This window comes from Antechinus flavipes, chromosome 1, assembly GCF_016432865.1.
Source record: "Antechinus flavipes isolate AdamAnt ecotype Samford, QLD, Australia chromosome 1, AdamAnt_v2, whole genome shotgun sequence".
Lineage (NCBI taxonomy): Eukaryota > Metazoa > Chordata > Mammalia > Dasyuromorphia > Dasyuridae > Antechinus > Antechinus flavipes.
The window spans coordinates 447,232,498-447,245,581 of NC_067398.1; the positions used below are offsets into that span (position 1 = coordinate 447,232,498).

At 34.4% G+C, this 13,084-nt stretch overlaps 1 protein-coding gene across 1 annotated transcript in view; it reads right to left on the reverse strand.

The window, feature by feature from the left end:
• Window positions 1-2,074: 2,074 nt before the first annotated feature.
• Window positions 2,075-13,084, reverse strand: part of GDAP1 (ganglioside induced differentiation associated protein 1) — a 31,827-nt gene continuing 20,817 nt past the window's right edge. Inside the window, exons 3-6 of the mRNA XM_051970019.1 lie at window positions 9,908-10,081; window positions 8,034-8,128; window positions 6,616-6,730; window positions 2,075-5,174 (exon numbers count right to left, since the gene is read on the reverse strand). Of these exons, the coding sequence (XP_051825979.1) occupies window positions 4,792-5,174; window positions 6,616-6,730; window positions 8,034-8,128; window positions 9,908-10,081 (767 nt within the window). The 3' untranslated portion in view covers window positions 2,075-4,791. The remainder of the gene's footprint in view (window positions 5,175-6,615; window positions 6,731-8,033; window positions 8,129-9,907; window positions 10,082-13,084) is intronic.

Sequence of the window (13,084 nt, forward strand, 5' to 3'; positions counted from 1 at the left end):
CACTATTGCTCTTACTTTGTATACAATACATTCACTTTGAATGAAATCATGAAAGCATCCTATAAAAATCATTTCTTACATTACAATAATATTTCATCATGATTACATACCACAGTTTATTCAGCCATTACCCAGTTGATGAGCATGCCCTTCAATTTCCAAATATTTGCCCTGAGAAAAGAGCCATGTAAATGTAGGTACTTTCTTTTTTCTTTTTTTTTTTTTTTGGGGGGGGGAGGGAATAATCTCTTTTGGTGGTTTTATTGTTAGGTCAATGGGTACATCTGGTTTTATAGCCCTTGGGGCATGGGGCATGGTTCCAAAATGTTTTACAGAATGGTTGAATCAGTTCAAAATTCTACCAACAATGCATTAATGTATGATCTGGCTTCTAACCTCATTATTAAACTGAACCTCATTTTTCTTGGTCCCACTCCTCTTTTTTCTCTATACTCTCTCCCTTCAGTTCAATTATATCTCTTTACAAATGATTTCCAAGTATAGATAGATAGGCAGACAGACAGACAGATAGATGGATGGATAGATAGATATACATCTATAATCTTTATTTATTGGACATTTCAAAATGGCTATCCCATAAGCATCTCAAATTTAACATATGCCAACAAACATCTCATATACATTTCCTTTACTTGACTCATATAACTTGCACCCTAGTTAAGGCCCTCTTTATCTCTCACCAGGGCTTCTACAATAGTCTGTTAATTGATTTCTCTGCCTTGTTTCTCCATCTCTAAGCCATCCTCCATTGAGGATGTAACTCATCTCATTGAGTTACCAAAGTGATTTTTATAAAACACAGATATGACCATGTCACCTCCTCCTCAATTTAGAATAGCTCCAGTAGTTCCCTATTGCTTCTAAGAGAAAATTCAAATTTCTCTATTTAGCATTCATGCTACTTTTTGAGAATCACTAAATATTTCTCCCTTCCACAAACTTCGCACTCCAGTCAAAATAGTCTATTTTTTGTTCCTCACACATGGCATTCTGTCTCCCATATCCATCCTTGGTGCTGACTGCTCTCATACCTGAAAGACTTTCCCTCCTCATCTCTACTTTTTAACATTTCTTGGCTTCCTCCAAGTCTCAAGTTCTACCTCCTGAAGGAGATTGTCTCCTCAATAGCTAGCACCTTCCTTCCCAAGGATACTTTGTGACATTTATATTACTATATGTAAGTGCTTCCCCTAGCAGAATATACCTTGAGGCAAGATTATTTTTTATTTGTCTTTATATCCCCTAGGCTTTATACTGTGTGTAATATGTAATAGGTGCTTAATAAAATGCTTGTTGATTGCTTGACATTAATTTTGACATTTGAATAATAGACTAAAATTCATGCTTATACTGAAACTATATTACTTGCATGAATTGTGTCATTTAATTTTATATTTTAAAAATATAGCTCACAACTCAATATCCTGAATATCAGTCTATTCCCACCACAATACCTTTCACATAAAAACTTAAATAAATGTTTTAATTGAATCAAATGGTTAACTGCTCTGTTCCCTCTATTTCAACATGCCTTTTTGTATAAGTCAATGAATATGTCTTTTATGGAGGTAGCATGGAGTAATATAAAAACAGAAGAATTAGAGATAGAAAATCCTAAAGTCCTGGCCTTATTGCTTATTAGCTGTGTGAACCTCAGTTCCCTCCCTGTTAAGTAGGGATAAGAGTACTTATTACTACTTTGTAGAGTTGTTATAATTATCAAATGAAATAAAGCTACTTGATAATGAGATTACTTGCTAATAAGATATCAATAATGATGATGAGATTTATATATTTTAATATTTGAAAAATAATTCAACAAATATTATCTCATTTTATTCTTACAACAGCTCTGGGAGATATTGTTGTCCCTATTTTCCAAAAGAGAAAATTAAGGGAGGCATTAATCAAGCCTCCCAGGAGCTGGTAAATGTCTAAGGCCAAATTTGAACTCAAGTTTTCCTGACTTCAAGCCCAGCACTCTATCCACTATGCCACCTAACTTCTAACTATAAAAAATTGTATTGCAGATCTGAAAAATAATCTACTACAATTATTTTTGCTTTAAAATCCATGTTTATTAGCCAATTACACTTAAAGGGGTTACACTGAAAATATTACCTTGCGTTTCTACTTCTGTTTATATGTTATTGTGTTCAGTGAAGAAGAGATAACAGAGAAAAAAGTAACTGAGTATTATATTTAATCCATAAATTATTGTCAACACCCAGAATTACCAAAAGTTACACAAAAACTTCAGAAAATAGAACCAATACATGTGTGACTGCAAAAGTTAGAAAACAAGATTATAGTAATAAGGCTTCAGCAAACAACCTAAGATGAAGTTCCTTCTTAGTGCCTATAATATTTTTCAATTTTTGAACTTTATAGTACTTTTTTGAAATTGACAAAAAAAAATTTGTGACTCAGCAGTGTGTATTGTGGGCCAATTAAGCCGGCCTCATGATCATGAATAGAAATATATAGAGTATCTGGCAAACAAGGGTATTCTAAAAACAGTTTGTGTTGATTGCACATATTGGGTTCTATAGCTGTGCAGTACAATTCTGGGCTTTCCAGTGTGGATGTGCTTTTCTATAGTATAAGCAATCAATTGCACTAGTGGTCTTCTAATAGACTCATCTCATGGAAAAGTTTTCTACATTGACACAAGGGAAACCAATTCTTCACTTGTTCATCCTGAACGGATATCAGCTGAGTAGTACTAGTTGAAGAGCGACATCTTGTGGTTATTTTAATCCATCAAAAAGTTTCCATACAACTTGTATCAAGTGACATCCCAGATAGGTGTCCATGGCACCACCTTTGCACACAAAGGATTGCAAGTTTTTCATAAAACTTTATTAGTCTTGTCTTTGTCATATTAACAATGAAAACTGGAAAACTGGCCTGCATCAAACTACTGCTCTGTGTCCTAGCCAAGGAATTTTTTTCAATGAAAGTTTTCTCCTGATTTTTATAAAAATGCAATTTTTATTTTGCCATTCTGAAGCTCCCACTTTTAACATGACAGTAACCTGAATAACCTGGAAATACCACAAACAATTTACTAATGCCTTCAGTGATGAGTTACATTATAAATACATGCAGTGAAATTTTCCAGAGGCAAATCAATGCAGATATATTACAGCATAATTATAAAAAGCAAAAACATAATCAAAACTGCCAATATATTAATGTTGTTGGATTAAATTTACTCTGTAGACTTTATTCAGTTTTTATAAATGGAGCATATCCAGTACATCAAGATTTCCCCAACTGTTGGAACATACCATGGAATTACAGAAATGTGTTGCTTTTTACCACTGACAACAAGTTATTGTTTTCTAGGTATGACTGTTTTCCATTAATGAAAAGGAAGAGCGAGGAATGAGTGCATTCTTTGGCCATTTCTATATGGCCAGCCTGAGGCAGGCATGGGGCAAGTTTTTCACAGAAACTTTGGAGTCAAAAGGGACCATAAAGATCATTTAGGCTCATCCCTTCCTTTTAAAGATGAGAAAACTGGGACTTAGAGAGATCAAAAGATTGTTCTAAGTTGATGGCAAAGCAAAGTCAAAAATTGAAGTGATCTAACTCCAGGTCCACAACTTATTCCATTACACCAAATTGCCCCTTTCTGAATATTGAAGCTTATTTCAGTTTAGGTTTCTCGTATTTATTCATGGTACCCAACATAAGAAAAACCAAGACACTTCCTTAAGCTCTCTTAGGTTCAATTTTGGAAAGTAAGACTGCTTTGCTTCATCACTAATGGCAATATAACCCTTAACCAGGCATGTTTCACTGTTTTTCTAGGCAAGGAGAATATATTCTCTTGGTAATCTTAGCCAGATTTCCAACTGGAAAAGCAATTGACATTATTAAAGATTCAAATGTAAAACCAGGTTTAAATGCAATGTTATAGAGGTAAATTTCAGGCTCTTCTCCAAACTACAACCTTCAAAAATACTTTCATCCTTGCTATCACAGGTCCAAGAGTTCTAGCAAGACATCTGGTTAAATGTATTATTGAGCAAAGGGACAAGCAATGAAAGGCCCTGATGGACCAACGTTAGAATAAACTGCCAACATTTTATATGGTAGAATTTATATCTTTTCTTCTCTTTCTCTTTTATTTCTTCCTCTTCTTTTTTTCCCCATTCTGCCTTAAGCTACCAGTGAAAGGGTAGAAATGTAGATCTCTGAAGACTCTTTAAGCTAAATAGGTGGATGCCTATTGGCGTAGACTACCAGAGTAGATTTCTAGCTTGTATGAATAATGTCCACTGATGTCATGGGATATTGCAAGGACCAATGAGAACAGATTCAGAAAGTACTTTGAGATGCTCAGATAAAGAAATACATGCAAGCATAGGTTACTGCTATTGACTTTTTACAATAATAAATTTCATAAATAATTCAGTAGCATATCTTTTTATTTATGCAGCAAGAGGGGAAATCACAATCTTGAAGCAATTGTCTAGCTCTATAAGACATCTTTTATATAAATTCAACCTGTCCATTTTTTTTTAAAGATGGATTAATTCAACCTTGCAAACAAGTATTCAAAATTTACCAAAGCACAAATAAATAAATAAATAAATAAATGAACCTATAGCTTGCCCTTACTTAATGAGCTAGTCAGAGAATAAAGGAAATTAAATCAGTACACTTTCCTACTCACTTGGGATAATTCTTTACCAGCCCTAGGAAAGCAGTGTCGATTGGAAAGGCTGCATCAGTTGCCATAGCCAACACAGCACAAGCCTAGAAATAATTTTGTCTTGCTCTCAGGGATAAAAACACGTTGCCAAATCTCTTTCTGAAAAGCACAAAAGCAAAATATCCCATTCCTGCAAGCAGACCAACCACAAAGGTGGTGCCAAGAACTTTTGGGGCCCTTTTCTTGGCCACCCGGAATGCTGTTGGCAGCACTGCCGAGATTAATATATTGTTGACATGTCCTAAAACCTTGTTAAATGTTTTTCTCTTCAAGACACGCTCGTAATAGGTTTCCAAGTTTGGTCGCTTTCCGTTTCCCCAATTTCTCCTCGCAAACCCCAGGAACTTCAGTCGATGCAATGTGACAGCAAGCGAGACATCTGCCAACGTGAAAGATTCACCACAGAGCCAAGGCTGGCAGCCCTCCTCTAATCAGAGAAAAAGACATGGAGAATTAGATGCAAACACTATACAGAGAGAACCCAGAAGAGATATGCTGCCTGACTATATTATTCCCTCATCTTTAGGAGTGACTGCAAAACTATCAGCATTTAAAAGTCCTATATTACTCCTAAAGAAACATGTTTGGAAGTTATTTGATGTTTTTTTTTTTTTTTTAAGGCTAATTTATTCGAAACTAAAGATCTTTTTGTGTAACAGCTGTTAGCTGCTCAGGTCTCAGGTCTCTGAAGCCCCTAGTATTTAAAACCTGCCTGATGGTTATAAAGGACTCTAAGTGATTAGGGCCTCCAAATAGCAGCATGATCCTCAAATATTCCCTGCTCATTTCAGTAAACAACAGGTGTGCTGGAGGTAACAAGATCAGGTTCAGCCTGCAACTAGTCAACGGCATTGCTATCTTTTTTTTTTAAGTCGGGATATTGCATCTAATGAAAAAGAAAGTTTCAGGTAATAGAATTATCATCTAGAGAGTCCAACATGCTGCAAAAATAGCACTCACATATTATAGACACATGGAAATTATTTTATTCCTAAATCTCAGCCCACACATGTTCACAACTAGTCCAAAATATGGATTCTCTAAATGTAGATCTAAAGGCAGCTCAAAATGTAAAGAATAGGTGATCAACCTACACAGCAAGAAAACCTGGGTTCAAGTGTTACCTCTTGATACACAGTAGTTTTGTGATCATGGAACAATATATTATTCTAACACAGATATCTGCAGTCTTGGTCCTGAGAGGCATACCTGGCCTACCCCCTATTTTTGTACTACCTAATCTTAAAATGAGGGGGGGGGTTACATTTTTAAATATAAAAAAAATTCATTTTAAAATGTAAAAACTATTCTTACCTTACCATCCATATAAAAAACAGCTTGCATGTCCTACTTTAAGATTAAAAGTTACAGAATAGTTGCTGATATTTGTTATTAAAAGAGATTTTCACAATGGGAAACACCCACATTCATGAAATCACAGATACAAAAGCCTTCCTTTTCCCCCAAACAAATGTGCATACTTGCTGATCCACAAGGTTTTCTCACCTGTACTTCTTGGGGCAAAAGCCATGCCTGGACAGGCAAAATGAAAAACAATATTTAGGCAAAAACCTAGGTGAATCAATAGGAATGAAAGAAAACATTGCTACTATTTTGAAAGGGAATATGGATTGTGAATGCTATTGGCTGCCATCATTTTCACTTTTTAAAAAACTGTTTCATTCTCATATTTCTCTCAGATATTACCTAAGTAACCATTAAGCATCAAGTTTTGCTGTGTTAATTCAAGTCACCATGATCATAATTAAAATATAAACAGAAAACATAGAATGTTTGAAATGAAATCTATCAGAATGAACATAACATTGGCAGGAAGGAAGAAGAGAGATACCTAAATCAGTACTTGCCTGGGGTCTCTTCATTTCTCCTTTGCAATTCAGTTTCAACTTGATCCAGAACCTTCTCAAGCTCATCAAGTATTTTCTTCAAATATTTTACATTGTCATGGTCCAGTAGCTTTGACTAAACAAATAAAAACACATACTAAACACAGTCAATTTCTATGAATGGCTTACATAATGCAAAGTCTATCTTATGATTCTACACATTATTCTAGAGGTTAGCAAGAGGGAATAGATAAACTTAGATAAAGTGAAAAATATTAAGAGAAAACTTAAACTCAGAAAAGGGCCCTCATAAGTAATTTCCTTTTCTCAGGACAATCAAGACAGGCCAAATAATTACAGAAAAAAAGTATAGAGACTAGTCAATAAAAAGAGGCATTAGAACTACCAATCTAAAAGATAATCTATATAGGAACAAAAACCTCTTTAGGCCTAGAAGAACTAGAGAGGGCAGGAAAAACATATGACGATATATATCAATGTATGTCATTGATTCAATTTAGCAAATATTTGTTTAATGCTTAGTATTTGTAAGTTATTTTAGTAGGTATTGTGAGGATAAAAAAATGAAAAATGACAGCCTCTATTCTCAAAGTTCTTATAATTTAATGGAGGAAAGATAACATGGATACAAAACCAGGATACTATAAAATAGAAAGTGATAAAAGCAAAGGAGAAATTTTATCCCAAAAATGCTCAAATGGATAAAAAGAAAAAAAGAAAGAAAGAAAGAGGGAGAAAGAAAAGAAAAGAAAGAGAGAGAGAGAGAGAGAATGAAAGAGAGAGAGAGGAAAAGGATAAATAGATAGATAGATACATAGATACATAAATACATAGAGATGAGATAGAGATAGATATGAAGAACAGATCATTTTTACCTGACAAAAAGTAGTGGTTCTTTTTTTAGTGAGGGAAAATGCTATGGAAAACTAGGTGCCACAGTCAGGCACAAGTCTTATGCATAAGATAAGAGATTGTAGTGGTGATGAAAATATTTTCCCAATAAGATGGAATCAAAAAGGAAAAAAAGAAAAACAAAAAGGATACAAGATAAGACAACACAGAAGGGATTGGGGAAAGTTGTTGATGAATCTATCTGATGAAATCTAGGAAGTTGACTTTTGTTGGGCTGGAATATTTTCTGCAGAATTGAACACACACACTTGGCCCTTTGCTGAGGGAGAGCACATTATAGGGAGGACACAATGAATTCCTCTAGTCTCCAATGACTGAAATTTCCTTCTGATGATTAGTGACAAAATGGGAGAAGGGGTGAGAGACTTTTCTTGTATGACTTCCAAGGAAAGAAAGGAAGAACAGAGGAAACAAAGAAGAGGAGGGCTTGAAGAAAGAGAGGAAAAAATATGCTTTATCACCATACAACTCTAAATGACAGGTGGGAATAATGCTGGTTTACTCACTTTAAGACGTTTCTGCTTTGCTATATATGCATCCTGAAGATCTGGATTTTCTTGGGCAAGTTTCTTCAGTTCAGATTCAGTATTACCTATTTGGCCTGATATTTGGAACATTTTCCAAAATCAAAACAAAAACAAAGCTTTTTCACAAAACACAACATGACAGAACAGTGTAACTATAAGGTTTCATTCAAATATGAGTAAATTTGTTCAGTCCAACAAAACTGAGAGTTTGCTTTTGGATCAGTTTCCTATTAAATGTTTATAAATACAATCATTTAGAAATAAGAAAAGTATTTTTTAAAAGTAATAAAGGTCATAATGTTTTTTTAAAGAAGCCCTTAGACTACCTCAAATTCTAGTGACAAAAACAGAAAATAAACTGTCCCAAATTGCCTTGGGACAACTAGATGAATATAGTTCCACAACATTTCCCCATTTCCCTGGATCTTCCATCCAGGGAACTATTCCACCCCTAGATAGAAATTTTTTCCTGACCACATCCCAATGGGAGGAGGGAAATAAAGAATTCTTAAAATTACTATAAAAGTTATTAGAATATAATATATTTACTCCTAACCATAAGACATAAAATCAGTATTTAATCATAGCAATAAAGAAACTTTAGAAATTATTATCATCATCATCACTGCATGGCCATGAACATATGAAACAAATAATATCAAGGCTCTAGAAACATATAGACTTAATTAGGAAGGAATAGGCAGAAAGGGGTATAGTGTGTGATATCATTATAGTGAATAATGTCACGGAAATGATCTATCAATACTCTGCCAATTACATGGCCAAAACTTATGGAGACAATACCACTGACTCCAAGTTTTATCCAAACATCAAAAATCTTTCGGGAGGAATAGAGACTGGAAGTGTCATATTCATTGGCATACAGAATTCCCAGGTCAAGAAACTCCTTCTACCACTTTTATAGTCTTAGAGAATTACCTGGACCACTGAGAGATTAAATAACTTCCAGGAATCTCACAGTACTATGTGTCAGGGGCAAGATTTGAGAGCAGGTTTTCCTGTCTCTATTCACTATACCCCACCACATGAGTAAAACTTTTTATAATCTTATGCCCAAGCAAAGCAACATTTGTTTATAATCCTGGAGATACATAATCAAAGGTGAAATGAAACAGCAAATGAAGAGAGGTACTCATAGGGAAGACTACAACAAAAAGTAAGAAAGATTAATAAATGTAGAGAACTATTCATAAAATTAATGGACATATTCAAAGGAAAAACACTGACTATTCTTCTCCAGAGCATTTGAAGGAAATAGAAATATTAATAGATAACAAATTATTATTTTAAAAATTACAGAGGAAAATGAGAATAGCTTTTCATTTTCCTACCTACAGACAGCAGGGTTTCCATTAATTTCTTTGTGTTTTTTAGTACAACCAGAAGCCTCTGTTGCAAGGTCAAACTCAATTGAAATATAACTGAATAAATCAGTAAGTCACTACATTTGAGATCATGAGGAATGTGCCTGAAATCTCACTGCTTGTCAATAGAAAAACCAAGACAAAAACTTGTGTCATCATATTACTAGTCCAATTCTTTTTCCACTACATCAATATACCTTTCTACAAAAGAATTCTATTTTGTGTTGTATGTAGCTTTGATCTCCGAAACAAAAGTAGGGTATTGAGCTATTTTTAAAAATATATATTTACTTAATATAAGGCACAGATTAATAAAGTTGAACCGTCTATTTTCTATTATAATCTTAGAAATATAAATGAAACAAATTGAAAAGCCTACTCATGATCATAAGAAATTATAGAAATCAGACAAATGACTTATAAAAGGAATGTGGGACAAATCCCAAAGACCCTGAACTCTTTACATACTGCGAATCCTTGTTGTTGCATATGCAGGGATCATGGAGTCCACTGTTAGTTCTGGGTGAAGGATGCAGCCATGTGTATAGGCATCCATAGGCAAGGAGTCAAGGAGTTCTCGGTAGTGCTGGACTCGTGGGTAATACATGCTTTCCTTTTCAGGTATTAACCTGGGTGTATTTTCTAAGATATTCATACATAAAGAAAAAAATTAAAATTAAGTAGCATGACAAAAAAAGAAACACATTATGACAAAAATTATGAAAATTACCTCAATATAATTTAAATGACAACAAGCACATATTATGAAGTAGGGATTATCTTTGCTTCTTAACTGAACAATTAAAAATGTAAAGTGACATTATATGTAAGGAGCACTGATAAAAACACAATAATGAACATAGCTAAGAGGGCCTCCAATAGAAAGGCTTTTTTTCTTTAAATTTTCTCATGTAAATTCATTATATTTAATGTTGTATCTTTGGAAAGTAAGAAGGTCTGAAGTTGTTATTTGTGACTGTTTTTTCCCAGGAACTGTCCAAAAATTCAAATATGAGAATTGGATTCAGCATAAATTCGTTTTTGTCTATGTCATTTCAGAGAGTTATACCAGGATAAGCAATGGCAATAGCAGGCCGAAAGGGCCAACAATCAACCAGAAAGGGATGAGAAAATTAGCCACTGTGGAAGCTTCTATATAATTCTAAATCTAGCTAACTCTAGAATCTATCTTCCATATGAGGAGTCACAATCTAGAGTTCCTTTGTTAGCATTAAAAGAAATCTCAGCAGGATGTGTGAGTTTAAATCAATCATGTGCACCTTTTCCCACTTGAAAGGGCATAGCCACAGGAAAACATATTCAAACTGTGCATGTCATAGACCTTTTCAATGTCAAAGCAGCTTCTGTACCCACTAAGGTTCCCAGAGTTTTGGAAAGTTGCTGGCTAATAACTGCGTGGTAGATGTGATTAGAACTCATTGAAGTATATTAAGTTCAAGAAGGAGCTACAGTTTCCTAATAGATGAACTAGTTTCTGATTGGGTAAATCTACAAATACATACATTCCTTAAGAGTAAATTGATGCTGTCCCATAGGATGAGGCAAATCTAGAGAGAAAAAAAGATAACTGACTTTCTGAGAAACAGGGAGAATACTCCCACCTTGTGGAGCCAACCAGTCAACTGCCAACTACCCATAACGCAAAGCTTCAAACCTTTAATAGCATCAATGACTGATTGTCAGTGTTTACATAGTAACTAGTTAAGTCTAGTTAAGGTTTTTCTCAGCTAACTAGATATTAATCATTCATTCTTTAAACTTTAGTGCTTGAGACATTACACATTATTGAATCTTATTGTTTCACTTTACAGATAAAGAGATGGAACCTCAGAAAGTGGCAGAAATAGAACTTCTGATTTCTAGGCCAGTACTCTTTCAACTATACAATCATGCCTCTCTTGAGATTTTTTTTTTCTCAAAGGATACAAATTGCAGAAATCATCCAAGGAGAAGGAAATAGTAATCATGTGGCTTCATATTTAACATTGAATCCCTATAGGATTCACAAAAGAGTAGAGAATAAAAGCACTGCATCTCCTTAGCCAACTTCATAATTATGCCTGTTTCAACTAACCTGCTTAACCATGCCTTTATCACATTAATCAATGAAAAAGTTCTTTACTCCATTCTAAATTGCATTTCTGACAGTCCAGATTTTTTTTTCTACTACTATGCTCTTGTCAGGATATTTCTCCCTTTTTCAATTTCCTTTAATAAGTTGTCTTCCCCAACTCAAATGTAAATTCCTTGAGGGAATAGACTTTTATTCTATTCCCAAAGGGAGGTGAGGGTAAGGGGAGAGACAACTAGACTCCTCTTCCTGAATTCAAATCCATTCTCAAACACATTTGACCATGGACAAGTCACTTAACCCCATTTGCCTCTGTTTCCTCGTCTATAAAATGAGCTAGAGAAGAAAATGACAAACTACTCCAGTAACTTTTCCAGTTAAACCCCAAATGAGGATATGAAGAGTCAGACATAACTGAAAAATGACTAAACAACAACAAAAAAGTATTCCCAAAGCTAAGCATACTGCCTAGCACCTTGTAAATGCCCAGTGTTTGTTGTTTGTTGATTTGAAAACTAATTTATTAACTAATGTCAATAGCATTCTAAAAACTTCAATAAACATGTATTAAGCACTTACAAAATATTAATTTACTTAGTCAATATTTTGAAAGTCTCACACTGGTTCAGAAAGTGTTGAAAACCTAATATTAGACAATTTCTAATTGTCTAACAACATTTAGCAACAATTAAAGTCTCACGATGCCAGATCAAAAAGCAAAATTTCCAGGGGACAATAGGCTGTTTTTATTCTTCCTTTCTCCTCCCACATCTACAAATATGTAGCCTTCCACACAAAACACTAGAAAAATGCTTAATTCCTTCTCTAATACAATCCAAAACTAGCTGCCAGCCTAATTTTACCAAGAAGGAAACTTCCAATGCACAACAATTTCCAATGAACCTTGAAACAAGATGAAGTAAGCCACATTCCATCATTCTTGATATTACCTATGGGAAAGGGGGGCAAATTAAGGTTCTAAGCACTCAATCTTCAGATGACTCATTTACAAAAAAATAAATTATGTCCACATTTCAATATTCATCCTTCAGTCTATCTACAAACCAACTAGTACTTCCAACAACCCTGATATATTATTCAAGAAAAAGGTTTCTTCTGACTTCAATGATTTTTTTTAAATGGCACCAAGAAAAAAATCTCTGCTTGATTTTTCTCCCTGCCATTCTATATTCCAATACATCCATCATACAGCTGCCAAAGTGATTTTCCTATAGTGCAAATTTAATCATATCCCCAACTCCTCAATAAATTTAAGTGACTCCTTATTAACTCTAGTACTGTATTATCACTTAAAGCTCTTCACAGCCTGATTATTTCCCATCTTCCCAACTTATTACACATGAACTCTATTATCTAGTCATACTGGCCTAGTTGCCTCTTAGGCCTTACTTACTGCTCTACATCCCATCTCTGTGTCTTTGAATTGACTATACCCCACCAGGTAAACTTTCCTTCACCTCCTTCTCTCAGACTCCCTGGCTTCTATCAAGAATCAATTGAAATAACACATTCTCTAGGTGGCCTTTCTTGGT